The following is a 19,780-nucleotide window of genomic DNA, read 5'->3' as shown; positions in this document are numbered from 1 at the left end:
GCTGTAGAGTAACTGAGCCAGTTGGTGGGCCTGATGAGTGGGTATGCCAGCTTCTACTAAGTAAAGATTGCAGTACCTACTCTAACACCTGGTTACCTTGTAATTAAGCATGCACTGTTCTTCACAAATGGAGGTTATCACTTGATTGACTTCTTCTGACATCTCACGCAAGAACCAATGAGCATACTGAACACTGGTGGTGCCAATGGAATGACGCTAGTGTGAAAGTCCATTTAGGGAAATGTCATATAAAAGCAGGATGGATAAGCAAAGAAAGGTGTGCTTAATGTATTCTAGTTGGAAGGAGCAGTATTAAAGGAGCAATGCTGGACAGTAGTAAAGCCAATAAAATGAAGTCAATAAACACAAAATAAATACAAGATAACTTCCTAGTTTCATTGAAACTTGTTTATGTATGTGTAGATATATAAAAAGTTAATTTGTGCTTTATTAATATGTTTTTATTTATAATAGTTATTTTCACATTAAGCAAATATATATATATATATAATATTTTCTGCTTTTTACAATAATCTTTGATGGTGGTTTAAAAAAAAGGTGCATTCTTTAAATATTTTTCTTCAAAGCTATATTTGCTTTTACTTATTATACAAAATAAGTTTTACTATTAAGTATAATTAAAAAATAGATGAATGTTGGTAGGTTTAATTTAGTTATTGATGTACATAATTAAAACTAGATAATTGTAGGTAAGCTAAATTTAGTTATTGATAGAAACTAAACTAAAATTGCATATATTTAAACTCTAGATATTTGTTGGTAAGTTCAAAACATACAAAGTACAGCAGTAGATACCATTCTATTGAAAAAATGTTAATCACTCAGCAATGCCAAGGTCTCACCTCTTCAGGACAAAGACTATGTGTAGCATTCATGAAATGTCCACATATCATTGGGAAAATGATACTATAGCGATGCTGTGCCAAAAACTCCATGCACTGTTTGAACTGATGCTCAAACAAAGTTGTGTAGAAACTGCAGAAAACAAAATTACAAAGAAGTTAAGAGTTGAAGAAAGTAAAAAAAAATAATTAGACATTGTGTTAAATATAAACAAGCAACATAAACTGGAAAAAATAGGATTACTGGATCCATCCATATGACCAAGCAGTGAAGTCACAACCTGAAGGCATTAAAGAGCTTCTGTGATAAAAATCTTTTAACAAAATTTCTGATGTGATTAGCAGTTACCAAAAATTGAGTCTAAAATGTTCCATTCATTTTCAGGTTATAATGCTTTGAAATTAAAGTTTGTTTTTTGTTAATTATCAAAATTAGAGATGGGAACTGAACCAATTGAATAAAGTTTGGGACCAGTCAGATTTAAGTTTGAGTTCGGTTTGATAACAAGTTTAGTTCGGTCAGATGTAAAATTCAGGTTCGGTTTGATTTTATGAAACAAGGCAATAGCGAAACAAAGTAATATGGTTCAATGGTAACTTCTGGCTATTGCAACTTGAAACATTACAAATAGCTGCAGTCAAAGTACGCAAAACATGAAAGTACTAATAATATGACACAGATAATGGTAGCTTAAGTAGTCTACTGTTAGTTGAACAATCAGGGCTGCATTTTGTATTTGAGAAATGTCTGTATTTGAAATGTGTTTAGATTTACCCTAGTCCTGCTAAATGTCACTCTACACACTAAATTATACCCTTTCACTGACATTATCTGTGGAAGGAATAGACAACTTTTTAGCAATCGATGACATTGTTGGAAGTTAAAGTTAAAATCGTTCTCTTTCCAGAACTGCAAGGCATTGCTGTCGGTTAAGAGCAGTGCAAAGTATGTGTCAAGTTCATGTCTTTAAGTCATTATGATCAGTATTAGAACAACTGTCTTAAAGTCATATAATTCAGGGTCAACCTTACTCTTTCTAGCAACATGCTGTTGTACCGAATTACTGCATTTACCAAAACTTATATGTGTACTATCTCTGTGCTTTGATACCACCTGGTGAATTAGTAAAGTAAAGTAAAGACGTTGTGGTCTATAGGGGAGATGATGTAAAGGTCATCTGTTTCTGTGGCCTACGGTTGAGTGGGTGTCATGTGACCAGCACAACGACCAACCGCTATTACTTTTCCCCAACTAATGAGAACTGGGTGGACTCAGAGGCGCCCAAAGATCCCAAAATTGAAAATCCAAGTCTTTACCAGGAATCAAACCTTGGACCCCAAGCGCTTCCTGGTGTGTTGAAAAAGACTTAATTTTGTCTACCATAGTATGGATATCTGAATAAACAAATCTTCTGCATTCACAAAAGACAATTATTAGTAACAAGGCATAAAAAGTGTTGAAAGTTGGTGCAAAAAGTGAATAATATATTTTTCATTCAAGCTGGACAGAAAAGCTGCCTACAAATATTGTCACTGTCTGATCCTACAGATTGATCAGATCCGAAATAGCGTTGGCCATCCATCAGGGGATGTATCCGGCCTTCTCCTTTCATTCCCACTTTGGCGAGTGGAAAAAAAAATGATAAAGCTCACTGAGGTAACCTGAAGAGGGCCAAGTTCTCTACATGTTGTTTGCCTGCTTCCACTAACAGAACAACGTTGAGGCCACAGAGAGCTGGAATTACCTCAGTTATGGCTAACCAATAAATAAAGTCAAATAACCAAAATACACTTGCTTTTAAGTTAGTCGTTGTTGCTAATGTGATATATTGCAAAGCTCGATGCAGTCTGGTTAGGGTAAAGACAGTTTGTTTAGTTGTACTGATCAGTTTTAAAGTTCAGGTTTGGTTCAATTTGTTTTCTGTTGGTTTGAATTAAAAACTACAGGGTATTGCTGAACATTTTAGTAGCAAAAGGGTTAGGGTTATAAAAATAGTATAAAATAGAAGTCTTCATTGATACATTCCTCATCTACATAGGGTAAGGTCACAAGAATAAAAAAAAAGGAAAATCAATGTCATCATTAAATACCCTCTAATAGAGATAGTTTTTTTTGTCACTTTTTTAGGCTCTTTACTAAAATGTATTTAAATTGTGGAGTCTGAACTGGACTAAACTTTGATAAACAAGAGGTATCTGTAGAGTTGTTAGGTTTATTTCTTCCTTTGAATGTGTAACAACAATAGAATCCTACCAGTAAATAGAAAGGTCTCCAGTCTCATTAATCATCTCATCTAGATAATCCACCATCTTGGTGTGAAAAACAACAGTGTTCATGTGTTTAGCTAGCTCCTGATGATTCTTTAGTTCTAATCCAGCTTTACTTACACTTGTGTAAGCCTGGGAAAAAAAAACAAAGAAATATAATTAGTTTTTCCAGGTCACTTTTGCTTCCATTGTTTTGTGTAGGACTGAAGAGCAAGCATCTTTCACCAAACTTTCATGTGTATACTGGACTGAAGAGCAAGCATCTTTCACCAAACTTTCATGTGTAGACTGGACTGAAGAGCAAGCATCTTTCACCAAACTTTCATGTGTAGACTGGACTGAAGAGCAAGCATCTTTCACCAAACTTTCATGTGTAGACTGGACTGAAGAGCAAGCATCTTTCACCAAACTTTCATGTGTAGACTGGACTGAAGAGCAAGCATCTTTCACCAAACTTTCATGTGTAGACTGGACTGAAGAGCAAGCATCTTTCACCAAACTTTCATGTGTAGACTGGACTGAAGAGCAAGCATCTTTCACCAAACTTTCATGTGTAGACTGGACTGAAGAGCAAGCATCTTTCACCAAACTTTCATGTGTAGACTGGACTGAAGAGCAAGCATCTTTCACCAAACTTTCATGTGTAGACTGGACTGAAGAGCAAGCATCTTTCACCAAACTTTCATGTGTAGACTGGACTGAAGAGCAAGCATCTTTCACCAAACTTTCATGTGTAGACTGGACTGAAGAGCAAGCATCTTTCACCAAACTTTCATGTGTAGACTGGACTGAAGAGCAAGCATCTTTCACCAAACTTTCATGTGTAGACTGGACTGAAGAGCAAGCATCTTTCACCAAACTTTCATGTGTAGACTGGACTGAAGAGCAAGCATCTTTCACCAAACTTTCATGTGTAGACTGGACTGAAGAGCAAGCATCTTTCACCAAACTTTCATGTGTAGACTGGACTGAAGAGCAAGCATCTTTCACCAAACTTTCATGTGTAGACTGGACTGAAGAGCAAGCATCTTTCACCAAACTTTCATGTGTAGACTGGACTGAAGAGCAAGCATCTTTCACCAAACTTTCATGTGTATACTGGACTGAAGAGCAAGCATCTTTCACCAAACTTTCATGTGTAGACTGGACTGAAGGGCAAGCATCTTTCACCAAACTTTCATGTGTAGACTGGACTGAAGGGCAAGCATCTTTCACCAAACTTTCATGTGTAGACTGGACTGAAGAGCAAGCATCTTTCACCAAACTTTCATGTGTAGACTGGACTGAAGGGCAAGCATCTTTCACCAAACTTTCATGTGTAGACTGGACTGAAGAGCAAGCATCTTTCACCAAACTTTCATGTGTAGACTGGACTGAAGAGCAAGCATCTTTCACCAAACTTTCATGTGTAGACTGGACTGAAGAGCAAGCACCTTTCACCAAACTTTCATGTGTAGACTGGACTGAAGAGCAAGCATCTTTCACCAAACTTTCATGTGTAGACTGGACTGACAAAAATAATCAAGGAAGACACCCCCCCCCCCCCCCGCACATAAAAAAAAATTTTTTTTTTTTGTTTATTACAATCAAACATAGACTAAATATAGCAAATGCCTACCTGTAACCTAAACCAGTCCAAACGGAAGCCTCTGAAGTCAAATAGTTCATTCTTTTCAACTAAAGGGGGAGAACAAATAAAGTAACATTTGCAGATGTATATTTCTATACTACTTCATGACTTTTTATCAGTGATAATTTGTATGTTACATCAGTCTGTTTGGTTGATCAAAATTAACAATGACTTCAAAGTGAAATACTTTATTCAAATGGACTTAGTACATAAGGAATAAACTCAAAATATTACTTAATTTCTTTAGAAATGTAAGATGGATGGGTTAAATGCAAAACAAATTTGTTATTACCTTGTCTTACTGACAGAGCTGCAATGCTGTTATAGAATGATGATAATATAATAGACTCATCTTCAGGGCACATGCTAATATTCTGAAAGAAAGTTTAGAATACTTTTAGATAATCTGAAAGACTTGATAAACATTTTGATGCAATTACAAGAAATAAAATACTTTAATAGATGATATTTCTGGAAATTAAAAAAAGTCATTCACCAATTATTATTGTACAAAACATATTCTTCTGATCTAACCAAACAAAATCTTTTCACATGTACTAAGAGATCATAGTATCTACAAAGCATAGAAGTGCAGCTACATCAGTCTAAAACTGGTTGGTCTAAACCTATAGTTTCTAAACTGAAAAAAAATATTGATGTAAAAGAACATAGAGATTTCTAGATCTTTAATAGGGATAAATAAAAGGTAGAATACATAAATAGAGGCATTCAAATCAATACTTATTTGTTTTATGCCTACACTTTATTACACTGAGTCTTTGTGTATGATGAAGTTATTTTGCTTGATTATATCATTATATTGTGTTCCATTAAAGCTCGAGCTTTGTATTTTCACTAACTATTTAAATATCTGAGTTAAAAAAAATGTTCTGCCAAAATGAACATATGATTTCATCACATTTCATAGTAATACCAATAGAATAAACATTAAGGTTATATGTTAACTACAAACTAAGTCATTTTATTGGCTCAAACACAGTACACAAAATTATGACAGTTGCGAACACATTTTCAGAAGCTACCAATAGAAATAAAAAGTAAGGAGGTAGTTTAGCTTAAATATCGTTAGCCTTTTTTATGGTAGAAGTTAAAAAATTGTCAACTATATTTGACATGGAGTGAAGTGTAAAAACTGATTGTAAGTATAAAACCTTCATTTAAAAGAAAGATTACAATATCTTATTAAATGATACACACCAAAAGTTTTGACAAGACTGGAAGCTTTCACTAAATAATATTCTTACAAAATTCATTACTCTAGAGCCTATTAAAAAAAGTTGTGAAAAGTTTAAGAATTTACCTGGATTAGTTGGTTCAAAAAGATGGCATCATAACCAGACAAATATTGTACATAGTAACGCTGTATAACCTCATTGTATTTTTTTACTAGACCTGCAAATAGACAATAATTACATTAAATTAACATATTTTTATGTTTTTAATTAAAAAATGATGACTTTTTTTTGTATACAAATTTTTCAGAGTCAAAATGTATGAGACTACTATATCAGACCTGCCTACCAAAAAAAGTCCATATGCGTAACGCTGATGGTCAAAATGCGTATTTTGGCACCAGAATGCGTAACACTTACGAAATCCACTATTTTGTCATATAAATAAATATATATTGTTACGTTCTCTCCCTTAATCATCAGGCCTTCCGTAAACACTGCTAAACACAACACAACACATCAACACATCAAGAACTTGACAACAAGAGCTTCACAATATCGGGTACTTTAATAATGAGTGAATAAGTAGGTAACAGCCAATACTAGACAATTGGCATCAAACACATCAACAACTAAAATGTCACTCTGTACATCACCGTACAAAACTCTACTGTCTCTCTTTCTGGACTCGTACATCAACACCTGAGGACTCGACCAGGACCGACTTCATGGCCGACTAACAGTCCCGGTCTCGACGCTCTCCGGTCTTGAACTGCCCCTTTCCTACACACTGTGTCCTCGTACACGCAGGCTTTTGATCACATGACCATAACATTGGTCATATTTGCGTGTAATCGTAGTACTGTCCCTTGTCCATGGCCCCGCTGACCTGAGTGATTCACGTGTGTGTCAGCTGAGCCTATAGTTAACCCTTTTGCGCCGCCAATAGGGTCGTAACACTGCCCCCTTCTCAGACTTGTCCGTCCCGGACAAAATCTAGCACACGACATAGGCAGTGGAGGTGAATCGATGCAGGAGGAGGTCTATCGGTGGGGGCGACAATGGGCTTATATTGCCATCTCGATGGAGCCATCTGTGTTGTCTGCGTATGTCTCTTTCTCCTACTCCAGTTGACCTTCACCTGGCTGCACTGACGTCGTGGTTGCATCGCCGTGCACTTTGGACTCAGCAAACGTCGCCTTCTTCGATCGCTCACTTCTGAGGGCAGCCACTTAACACACGGGGAGGGATAGGATGTCAGGACTGGGGTCACCAAGATCGTTGGCCTATCAGGTTGTTTCATAGGGCTTTCAAGAGATGGGCTTTGGGAATGGGTATCAGGTCCACAGGAGGGGAAATAGTGGCACACATCCTCTTCAGGCTTGTTCGGAGGACAAACTAGTGGAGCAAGTTGGCAGCACTCCACTTGCGAAGGACCCTCATCTTCAGCATCAAGCTTCAGTTCACTTACTTGACCATCATCAGGGCTTCTCACTATTGTCTCGTCAGCAGGACAAACGTCTGTTGGGTGCAGACCTTGCCGATGGGTTTCTTGGAGTTGGCGTTCTCCCTGCGGAGCTCGACACATAACGTTCTTGCCAAACATCTGGGTGCAGCCATCAGGATTCGAGTTCCTCTCATCAGCACTGACAGATTGACAAATGTCTTTTATGTCCTCAGCTACGAGCTTGGGGAGAGACACAACGTTGTCTTGTTCTGTCTGGCTGACGGAGGCACTCACATCAGGTACGTCTGTAGCAAAAGCGTTGGTTGAACTACTGGTATCGGTCTCTTCTCTGGTTTCTTCATCTGTCTCTTTCTGCGAGTCACCCTTGATCACATTCTGAAAGCCAGCCAACATCTGTTTTTGAAATGTGATCAAGAGCTCTACCACATCAGGTTCGAGTTCAAAGAGGAACGTGTTGGGATCTTCCTCTTCATCCACTAGGGCTTGCCGGAGACGTTCTTTAAGAGTTTCGTTGTTCCTTTCGTAGTACTTCAGTCCTCGCCATTTCAGCTCTTGTTTCAGTTCTTTCAGATTCAGTTCATCTAGCAGTTTTACAGAAGCCATAGGAAATCCCACTTCAAGACACCAGTGTTACGATTCTCTCTCTCCTAATCATCAGGCCTTCCGTAAACACTGCTAAACACAACACAACACATCAACACATCAAGAACTTGACAACAAGAGCTTCACAATATCGGGTACTTTAATAATGAGTGAATAAGTAGGTAACAGCCAATACTAGACAATTGGCATCAAACACATCAACAACTAAAATGTCACTCTGTACATCACCGTACAAAACTCTACTGTCTCTCTTTCTGGACTCGTACATCAACACCTGAGGACTCGACCAGGACCGACTTCATGGCCGACTAACAGTCCCGGTCTCGACGCTCTCCGGTCTTGAACTGCCCCTTTCCTACACACTGTGTCCTCGTACACGCAGGCTTTCGATCACATGACCATAACATTGGTCATATTTGCGTGTAATCGTGTAATCGTAGTACTGTCCCTTGTCCATGGCCCCGCTGACCTGAGTGATTCACGTGTGTGTCAGCTGAGCCTATAGTTAACCCTTTTGCGCCGCCAATAGGGTCGTAACAATATATATATATAATATTAGATATAGATGTCATGATTAGATCTACAATCTAAATCTAGATCAATACGACAATAGAGATGATATCTAGACTAGATCTGGATCTATGTCTATATAATGAATATAATCTACTCTAGATCTGGGTTCGAGAGTGTTACCGATGCCGTGGATCCGCTACAAATGAAGTTCTACTCCAAACTTTCGTAAGCCTACCTTCATCCTTGATCTATTCTATACTAAACTAGATGGTAGTAGATGTTATCGATCTAGATCTAGACAATCTAAATCATATTACAACTAAATTGGATCTAGTAATGTAGAGAATCATGACATAACGTAATGACTAGCTAGATCTATTCCTGTATAACAAGTTTTCTAGATCTAGAATCCAGATCTAGATTAGATATCTACAATGTCACTCAATGTGTTTTGAATCGATAGCACTTCTATATTTTTTTTTCTATACAAATGAATACGGGAATCAGGGATTCAACATAATTAATTTCTACTAATGAACTTACAAAAAAAGAAAAAGTCACGTTGGTGTATCAGCTGACGGTACCAACCCGCCACTCCCTCACTCTCGCGTTCTTCATTTCTAGACTAAATCTAATTGCTTTTAAGAACCAATCAACGTATAAACCTGGACACAATGTGTTCCCCCACCTTTTCTGTCCCCCCCCCCCCCCCCCCCCAACAGGACGGCTTACAGTGACCTCCGTGACCGCTCGTAAGCTAGTCAAGAGAGGGGGAAAAAAAAAGGATATGAAATGCATAACGCGGTGGGTTAAATGCGTATTTGCGTACTGACGGTCATTTTTGGGAGATTTTGCGTATTGAATACGCATTTTGCGTAACGGTAGGCAGGTCTGCTATATGTTCAGTACACATTTTGTATAACTGATGTTGTCAAGAATGATTAACCTAACTATTTCACTCACCCCGTAGTTCTTGATTAGCCTAACTATTTCACTCACCTCGTAGTTCTTCCATGTAAAATAAAAGCTCAGGAAGTTGTCTACAAGGATAAAGATAGAGGAGACACATTTGAGGCATTACAATGAAAAGCACTGAGCACTATCAGAATTTGTTAAAGCAATACATAGAAAAAAAATGCATACCTATCATAGAAATCCTCTGGTGACATTTTGACATTGTGTCGTTTAGATGGTGGGTTAACAACATGCCTCAATAACCACAATATTTCATCTCTTGCTAAAGAAAGTCCTTGAAAAACAAACAATGCCTGAAACAAACAAATTCTTATTATTTCAACTCATGTCCTCTGTAGCTTCTTCGTGTATAGCAAGTTCAAATGCAAAGACAGTTTCAAATTGAGAACCTTACTTTGGGTCCAAGCAATCCAGGCTCCTCTGTAAATACCAGAGTTAAGTCCCGTAGTGTACTTCTTAAAAACTTTCTTCTTTCTCTGTGTAATGCTGGCCTGAAATATATTTGAATGAGACATTAATAGAACAGAATGTCTTCAAACATTATAACAGAAAAATATTTCAATAAACTAATGCTGATGTTAGGGACACGGATAGTTTTAAATACATACGCTGTTTGTAAAGCCTGGACTTGGAATTCTTTCAGTTCAGCAACTCGCTTGTTTTGTCTGATGAATTGAAAAACTTTAATGTTAAATACACCTCATGGAAATTTGTCAAGCATTATTAAACCTAATAATTGATTAGCTCCAGCCTATGCAGTTGATTTTACATAAAGACATATTGCAAATTTTGTTACTAAAACCCCAGCTTTTTCTAAGTGATGTACCAGACAAAGATTCTAAACAATTGTTTAAAAATTAGACTTTATGCTCTCATCAATCAATTAAGTCATCTCATACAAATATAAAATTTTAACCTATACATTTGTTTGAATTCCTGTGGGCTAGATAAATTCTTTCAATGAATTTGATGAAGTAAATTACTGACCCACGTAGACTGTCAAAGAAGGCAATGATATAACTGTGTGTGTGTAGGACCTCATTGCGACACAGGGTTATGATATAACTGTCTTGCAGAGCTTGCTTCCATAAATCCCAAGCCTGTGGTTCACTTAAATTCTGGTAGCAAAGCATCAGCCCAACTGGTAAAAACATCCAGAATACTAGTTAGAAAACAGGCTTAATGGATCAAATGGACACATTTCAACTATAATTAAATAAACACTTTACTTTCATGAAAAATACTTTAATAGACCTAGATGCTCTTATTTTGTATTAAAATAAGCAGATTATGAAGATGAAACAATGTAAAAGTTTAGTTTAATACAAAAGTGTAGATAATAAATATATTATATAAATATAATAGAGGCCTTTTATATTATAATGAAGAAAGAAATATCAACCAACATATGATCCATCTCTCCATAGTGTCCAAAGATAAGTATTCACACTGAATCTAAAACAAAACAAATATTTGTATATTAATATCTAAGTTCAAAGTAATCAATAATTAATATCATATTTTGGTAGTTCTAAGAAAACACGAAAAATATAACATGAGTTTTGTTAATGAAAAACCCTCACCATATCAGTAGATGGAACAGTTGACATCTTAGCTGGCTCTGAAAGTATGGAAAGAATTTGAAGATTTCTCATCATTTCAGCAGTCAAATTACGAGTAGGATACACTTTGTGCAGTGACATCAGGGCAGGCATCAAATGCTATAAAAAACACAAAGAAGTTTTGAAACCAAATAAAATAAAGAAGTGCAACATTAACTTTCCAACACAAACAGGCAATGAAATGAACAAGATTTCGCTAATCATAGGTCTTACTCTGGAATGAGGTACAAATTCCTCTGCCATTTTTTTCATTGGAGGATCATACTCCAGACACATCTGACCTAGCCTGTGATATGCTGGGTCACTGAGAAAGAGAATAAATAAAATAAAAATGAAAACAGTTAAAGAAGTTTCATTTTACATTGATCATGGACATCACACCTTTGAACTCTATATTGAAAACTATATTCTAAAAGCATAACTTGTTGTTTAAAACTAATTATATCCCAACAAAAGAATAAAGCATAGCTAGTCTAAATCACACACATAGCCAGACAGAGTAATTCACAAACATAGCCTGAGTACTCACCTTTTTCCATGCATAAACTCATGTGCACTGTTATAGAGAGCTAAAACTGTTTTACGGTCATCAACTTTTGACATTAAAATCATAATAGACATGTACGTCACTATAAGCTCAAGGTAGGTCTTAGTCAAATCAAAATTTAAAGTCTGGAAACAAAAGGGTCAGAAATTAATTTATTGGATAAATATATACAAAGCAAAAGAGCAAACAAAATGAGCTACTAAATTTGGTTTAAACTAATAATTAAAGGCTTACGATGTCCATTTGAACTTGACAGGCATCTATTGTTGTAAGTAGATCGACAATATGATCCTAAGTAGGAAACAGACAATATTTAGATATATCTTGCATCACATACGTTCTTTGTGCAAATAGAGCACACATAAACATTTCACATATAGAGCACACACAAACATTTCAAAAATAAAATACATCTAAGAAACATTTTTACAGAATTGAGTTCAAATAAAAAATTAATGTTCATTAAAATGTCTTTCAAACAAATTTTTACAGTAACTGATAATGTAGCCTGGATGACATGTGAATAAACTTACTTTGAGTGTTAAGATGTCAACAAAAGTATGATAGTACAGTGACAAGCTTTTAATTATGTCTGCCTTCATTCCATTAACTGCTGAGAGCTGTGGAGTCATAATAAAAAACAACATGTGTGATATATATATATGCACATCATACAAATCTCAAGTGTGGTGCCTTAATATCAAATTAATCAACATACCTGACTTGCTTTGCTATCATACAAAGGAAATTTTTTTAGAAGAACTTTTTCAATAGCAGGCTGTAGTGCTTTATCAGTCAAAAAAGAAGGCTTGTTTTCAGGACTTCCGAGCATCTAGACAATATAAACATAATGTATGTAGGATTGTAGTCAGGATTTTCTAGCATATATACTATACTAATGCAAATATGATGTAGCATTGCTAGAAGCACTGGAAAGAGTATTGCAAATTTCTGTACTATAATTAAATTAATAGATATAGAGTAAAGCTGCCAAATCGAACAAGTTAAGCTGAATCGCAGCAATTTTTCGCATTTGAATTATTGAAGCTTCTTATTGTCTAGACCTAGAAAAAAAATAGAAACAATCTATACTATATAACTCCTCATTCATTAGCCTATAAAATTAGATCTGTAGCACAGTTTCAACATGTGTAGTTAAAATAAAATCTGATATCAAAGAGGGGTGGGGTAGGTATGACAAAATGTAAACTTCATCAGACAAATTCTTTTCCCTGACTACGATATCGATCACCTTGTAAACCATATCAGACAATATGCATTTAAAAAGTGTTTTATTCATCTAATTCTTTTATTTCAGGTATTTTCTGGTCAAGAAAGAGGTGAACTAGCAAGATCAAAAGAAAAGACTAATAATTGCCTTACACAAGTCACAGTGATACTTCAAAATTTGGGCAATAATGCTATAAATAGATTTAGCAATGGCAGGGGAGTGCTTACTTAATATAAATTATTTTTTGTGGGGAAGGGAAGTAAAATGTGCAAAAAAAAAACACTTTTTTTTTAAATTGTTTTTTGTCAAAATTATGTTTAATAAACATGTTTTTAATTTATAAATTGCTAGTTTGTTTTGTTGCCTTTAGATACTAAAAATGTATTGATTATGTTTATTTTTGCTTTTCAACATTAACCCAATAGCTCCTTTTTCCGGTTAAGAAAAACCCTTTCCAGGCCCTAAGCAAAGAGGGATAACTCAAATTTAAAAAATTCAAAAAAATATTTATTTTGAAAAAATAATCAAATTTAAGAACTAATACATATAAACAAACAAACAACTTAAAAAAAAAAAAAAAAAAATGTCTAGTTTCAAAATATATCTACTTTTAATACCATTAGTATTAGAATATAAAAAAGCTTTAAAAATACCCATTTTCCTACGTGGGAGCTTATACACTGGGGCTATGGGCCTGTTCGTTTGAAAAATTATGAAAGCTATAAAAATCTTTGCGATTTTATTAAAAAATAGAATCAGTAATCTCCAAAATGATTTGTAATCACGTTTGCAACGAGACTAGAAGAAATCTACTTTTAAAAAGTTTAAAGCAAGTATATTGAATATGGGATTTTAGAAACGTTCTACAACAATTTAGGATTAAAACGGGAAAAAGAAAAACACAAAAAAAATAAGACAAGTTCAGCATATATTTGTGTTATTGCAATTTTATTAATATAATTAAGACTAAGACTAAGACTATGACTGCTTTATTGATCCTTACGGAAATTTGTTGTGATTACAAGGACTCTTTTCTTATATAAAGACAACACAACAGAAAAATACACATAAATACAACAGAGAACATAAAGAGTTCATTCAGCGACTACACACAGGTATCTTGGTGCATTTCATGTTCCCTGATCAATGAGTGGCGGTGATAGAGTCTGACCGAGTGAGGTACGAATGAGTTTTTGTACCGCTCCATTCTTGTTTTGATTGACAGCAGTCGCCAACTTTGTGACGACCTGACGTAGTTCTGATGGAGGGGGTGGCCGTTGTCTTCCATGATTTTTTCAATTTTTCTTAGGCACTTTTGTTCAAAAAGTTCCTTTAAATGTGGTAATGTTGTGAGTGTAATTTTTGATGCTTTTTTAATGATGTTTTCGCAACGACGCAACAGTTTAGATGAGGCGTTGTCTTGCCAACAAGTTATTCCGTATGTTAGCAGATTTTGTATAGTCGCACCATAAAAAGTCTCAAGGATCTTCTTGTTTAGTTTAAAGCTATTGAATTTGTATAGAAAAAAGAGTCGCTGGGCTGTTTTCTTTGTCAGAGTTCCAAGGTGGTCTTCCCATGAAAGCTTGTTGTTGATTCAGATAATTGCTAGTCTCCTGCTCTCTCTCTCACCTGCTTTTTTTTTTTTTTTTTCTTTTTTTTTTTAGCGCGTGTAATGGTATGCTTAAGAGATGTGGAAAGGGGGGGGGGGGGGAGACTTCATGTAGTATACTCTCTTTTGATTTTGACAATCTCTTAGAATGTTGATGTTTCACACAAAGGCCATTTAGTGCACCTGGTCGATCAATAATTGTAGGCTTGAGGTCTACAATGATATTGCTATTGTGACTTTTTTTTTTCAGCTGCCCATTGATGCTACGATCAATAATTGTAGGCTTGAGGTCTACAATGATATTGCTATTGTGACTTTTTTTTTTCAGCTGCCCATTGATGCCAATTTATTATTGTATATATATGTACACTTAAGTGCTATAACATTTGTACATATTTGTTGCATATTAAATGGTTTAAAATAAATGGTTATAAACGTTTTGCATACACCACATTAACTTTTTTTTTTATAAATATGTTACGAATTTTTTTTTGTGGAACATGTAACAAACACACACATGAACACATACATAACTTAAATATAAATTTTGTACTATATTATTTTAACAAACAACAAAATTATTCTTGTAAATGTTTAAAAAAAAAAACAATAACAATTTGTTTATTTCCCCATAAGTACTGTGTCAAGTTATTTCCCTTTGCTGACTAGCGTCATATGACGATATGTTTTCTTATTCAGAAAGGTAAAACTTGTTGGCCACCCCCTATTTACATGTTTAAGTGGGAAAGGAGAGTCTGGGTTGTACAATTTATCTGTTTCTAGTGCCTATTTAGAAGCATTATATCTGGGTTTTAATTGGGTAATGCATCTAGGGGCTTAAAAATCGTCTTAGCTCCAGACCCTATCTCGTTCTTCCCCTTGGGAGAAAAAAAGCTAAGTTTTACAGTAGTCTACTTTGACCCCAGATAAAATTACTTTCTCTCAATATAAAAGGGAGCTGTACGTGTCGGAAGTGTGACAAAATAGTCCATGCGCAATATTTATGCGGAAGTTGGGTAGTAAACATTCAAATAAAGAAGATTTAATAATAATACATCGAGGTGTCCGATATGCGAGACGAAACCCGGGTGTCCGACAACCATCCTTTACTCTGGTTAATTACATAATTTATTCCAAAAAACAAGCCTGCAGCACCGGTTTAAGCAAGTGTAACAAAAAAAAATCTCAAAATACTCAAGTTGGCAACACCTCTGTGACATCAATGAAAACAAAAAGGCAGCGTGCTGAGCAACCTTGAAGTCGCTAATGCTTTTTTGTTGATGTCACATCATAAATATAAAGGTTCTTTTTTTTACAACCAAATCTTTTAAAAACCCTATTTACATTTAACTGTATCTATAGATTATTATAGTATTTAGCCCTTGTTATATAAAGGGAGAGTGATCCTTAAAGGATTACGGGCACGACATGGCCTAAATTGTGCCGATGTGCCTAAACTCAAAACTCAATCACAATTCATGAATTGTATTTACAATTATGAATTATTTTTGTTTATTTTCGGCGAATCATTAATTTTTGACGATAACATCCATGAATCCATGATTACCAGTATTAGGTATGGGAGAATCCCGAAAATGCGAATAAAAAAAATGGCATGAAAAGTTGAGATCGTTTTTTTCATAATTTTTTACATAGGCTTGGGTTTGAAATCGATTATGCTTTTAATATAAAAGATGCGCACTTGGTGTGAATGGTTTTATGTTCCTTAGATATTCAGTAACATTATTTGTTCAGTTTTTTTGTTTTTTTTAACTCTCAGTATTTAGCAAAATATAGCTAAAAATCGACCTCATTTAAAAATCTTATATAAGCTGTCCTATAAGATATAACTTAAAAAAGAAAGGTTTTTCTAATAGATACATTATGGTTCTGTATGTGTACCAAATTTCATTGTTGTATTCCATACTCTAGTCACAATAACCATGAGTCAGCATGAGGTACCTACCTAGTTTTTTTTTTACTTATGCCATATAGTTGATTAGTACTGTTACCATTCCCAGGTAATTTTTTGTATGAAAAATTTTTTACATTACTTAAATTTTTTTTTTGTATGATTGGTAAACATATTAGGCAGGTTTCTGCTAAGTTTCAGATAGCTAATCTTTACTCTAATTATTTTATTAGCGTTTTTGTCAGCCCACTGTGTCATGAAAATGAGCCTAAGTCCCGCCAAGTTACGGCGGCCATTTTGAAAATCTTAAGATGCACAGAAACATTTAAACTGTGGTTGTGTGATTTATTCTTACACTGGATTAATCTTTAGAATGAAATTCAAGTAGATCTAGTCCTTCCATATGAAAGTAGATCTATATCTACTAATTTAGACCAATAATTAGATCTAGATTTATCTTCTACACTCTTTATTAGTCTAGATCTAGCTAGACTAGACCTAGACCTAGGCCTAGAGAGCTTAACTAACTGAAACTCGTAAATAAAAGTGACCTGTACAAGCACAAGCTTCCAATTGCTCTTCTAAAGGTCTACTAATTGAAATCTTTTCTGCTACTAGATTCTATATCTAGTCATTATATAATATATATTAATAAATAGTTTTAGATATGTATATAATATATTTCTATATATTAAGAGAAAGATAGAGTATCATAGAGTAATATATAAAAATATATAGATCTATAATATTATTAATTATATATATAGACGTCTAATATATATATATTAGAGAGAGAGATCTACTTAGGCTGACTTAGCCTTGGCCTTAGCATTTTAAATATAAATAAATATAATTTTCAGCAAATTGAATCAGTCAAATCTTATTGAAACTTGAATTGTTAATGATTGTTCTCAGTCTTATCTCATAAAATATGGACATTAACTTCAAAAAAAAAAAAAGATGATTACATCCTACACCTGTCCCAAGGTCAATCTGTCATGACATTAATCAATGACTTGAACTCTGCCAAGTCATTGGTTTTCCTGGCTGATTCAGGCAACCCATTCTATGCTCAAATAGCTCTTGGCCTATTGAAGAAGGAGCATTTGTACTTATTTGTCCTAGCATATATGAAACAAGGAATGTACCTTTATGCAACACCCATTAGGTTTTTTTTTTAAAGTTAATTAACACACAAGTTATATTATGACCTTTTTTAATAGAGAAAATATAGCTTTATTTAACTGTGTCCTTTTTTAAAAAAAATTTTGACTGTAAAGAAAAGAGCTTTTAACATTCAATAATTTTCCAATAATTATTACACTTTTAAACTAACAACATGCATACATACACTCAGGGCAGGATTTAAATAATGGAAGCCCCCTATACTTTTTTAAAAATCTGTAATAGAAAATCCACTTACAGAAGATATTAATTATATCTAAAAGCATGCCATATTTTAAAAGAAAGAAATAGAGTGATAGTAAATTTAATCTCATATTCCCATTAAAAAAAAAATTTCAGTTAAGTTTTTATGTATATATATATATATATATATATATATATATATATATATATATATATATATATATATATATATATATACATATATATATATATATATATATATATATATATAACATGCACACACACACTATATACATATATATATCATTTATGCATATATAATAAAGCTTGTCTTCGAGTCTGAAGATTATTGAAGAATGCAGTATTTCCCGTGGCTATGCAGCCTCAGCTGTGACCTACATATTTTGCCACACCCAGAGTTAGCATAACCGTTGTCTGCCGGTGGTCGTTAAGATTTTTAAGATTTTTTTTGCACTTGTCCTCGGCAGCAGATTCTCTTTTGGTCTCAAATGTATTTAAGATAAAAACTGCTAATTTCTGCCTTTTCTGAAAAGGGTTTCACTCCCTTTCTAACATATAAGACTTAATTAATTAAGTAGTAGTTATTTACTAACTAATTGGTTAATTTTTGGATTGATTTGTGCATTATCATCAACTATGAACAATCATGCAAAATTTCAACTTGATCCGAAAATAGGAAGTGGGAGAAAAAATATATCAAAACGGAATGAGAGAATTAAATCCATATAACATCTCAAACAAAATAATTAATCAAAAATTATTAATTAACTAATTGGTTAATTTTTTTTATTCATTTATGTTGTGTCAGGTTCAATGAATAATTGTGCAAAGTTTCATCTTGATCTGACAAAAGGAAATGGGAGAAAAAATATTTTCTAACTTTTTTCCAGAGAGACATACAGAGTGAGTTGATACAAGCTTTGTAAAAATAGAGTGTATTATAAATATATATTTACAAAAAATGTTTACTTAAAAAAATTGAAACGCTGAGTTACATCTTTAAAACTTAAAAATCTAGATTCCTAAAAATATAATTTTAAAAGTGAAAACACGTCAAAAAAATATATTTTCTTCTAATTATTGGACCTCTTAAAATAATTTTATATCATCGAGAAAAGGAGAACTAATTACAACTAATTCTTTGCTGATTTACTATCAAAAATTTGATTTCAACAAAATAAAATAAACTTTTATTACAAAAATTAAAGGTAATAATGTCATGTTAAGTAAAGTAAGATAAAAAGAAATTATGTAAAGAAATTGTATAAAACAATAGCATTCTCTTATTAAGCACATCCTAAGCTTTCATTCGATATATTATTTATAACTGTATGATAAAAATTAGCGAAATAGTACGCATTTAAAATAAATTAAAATTTTCAGAAAATTCAACCTCATGTTGTCCATTGACTTCAATGTTAAGCGAAAACGCGTAAAAAAAAAATGTATTTTTTTCATGGATAGTCCTATAACAATAATAATAATTTATATATCATTGGAAAGCTCAGATAGAGTGCTTTTAATAGTTTGGTATCAACAATTTTTTTTTTATAAAAAAAAAAAAATTGTCACATACCTACCAGTATATCTAGAATAATCTAGATCTATATAATACTATATTCTATATACTATACTATAGTATTAACTCTAATCTCTGTAACTGTGTCAATTTTCTAAGTTATTTTCAAACTCAAACTCAGTGAAACTGAGTCAAACTCAAACCTTTTTAATATTGTATATTCGAGTAAGCATTCCTATCCCTCTATCATTGAGAATAGTAAGCTTTTCGGCCAACTTTTGTTGGGCCGGCATCATGCTTCGAGACATTGTTAAATCTCAACAACCAATTAGATCTAGATCAAGAACTAATTAACACAAATGCAAATAAATAGTGCACTTTTTAGGCTCTTCCTCATTAGGCGGACGCCATTTTGAGAAAAGCTAATGTTTTTGGTTT

At 33.9% G+C, this 19,780-nt stretch overlaps 1 protein-coding gene across 4 annotated transcripts in view; it reads right to left on the bottom strand.

Annotated features, from left to right (window-relative positions):
* LOC106060479 (membrane-associated protein Hem-like) overlaps window positions 1-19,780 on the bottom strand; it is a 37,928-nt gene extending 18,148 nt beyond the window's left edge. For 3 of the 4 annotated variants that reach the window (XM_056043658.1, XM_056043656.1, XM_056043659.1), the window contains exons 1-19: window positions 19,546-19,780; window positions 12,401-12,514; window positions 12,216-12,302; window positions 11,917-11,973; window positions 11,665-11,807; window positions 11,349-11,439; window positions 11,097-11,234; window positions 10,920-10,968; window positions 10,501-10,654; window positions 10,122-10,178; window positions 9,908-10,004; window positions 9,682-9,806; window positions 9,538-9,578; window positions 6,083-6,174; window positions 5,054-5,135; window positions 4,750-4,808; window positions 3,118-3,263; window positions 864-996; window positions 97-216 (exon numbers count right to left, since the gene is read on the bottom strand). In XM_056043658.1, coding sequence (XP_055899633.1) covers window positions 97-216; window positions 864-996; window positions 3,118-3,263; window positions 4,750-4,808; window positions 5,054-5,135; window positions 6,083-6,174; window positions 9,538-9,578; window positions 9,682-9,806; window positions 9,908-10,004; window positions 10,122-10,178; window positions 10,501-10,654; window positions 10,920-10,968; window positions 11,097-11,234; window positions 11,349-11,439; window positions 11,665-11,807; window positions 11,917-11,973; window positions 12,216-12,302; window positions 12,401-12,514; window positions 19,546-19,650 — 1,890 coding nt within the window. In that variant the 5' untranslated portion in view covers window positions 19,651-19,780. The remainder of the gene's footprint in view (window positions 1-96; window positions 217-863; window positions 997-3,117; window positions 3,264-4,749; window positions 4,809-5,053; window positions 5,136-6,082; window positions 6,175-9,537; window positions 9,579-9,681; window positions 9,807-9,907; window positions 10,005-10,121; window positions 10,179-10,500; window positions 10,655-10,919; window positions 10,969-11,096; window positions 11,235-11,348; window positions 11,440-11,664; window positions 11,808-11,916; window positions 11,974-12,215; window positions 12,303-12,400; window positions 12,515-19,545) is intronic. The other variant, XM_056043657.1, reaches the window with a different exon arrangement.

This window comes from Biomphalaria glabrata, chromosome 10 (assembly GCF_947242115.1).
Source record: "Biomphalaria glabrata chromosome 10, xgBioGlab47.1, whole genome shotgun sequence".
Lineage (NCBI taxonomy): Eukaryota > Metazoa > Mollusca > Gastropoda > Planorbidae > Biomphalaria > Biomphalaria glabrata.
Note: the sequence above shows the minus strand (reverse complement) of the source record. Positions and strands in the feature narration are given on the sequence as shown.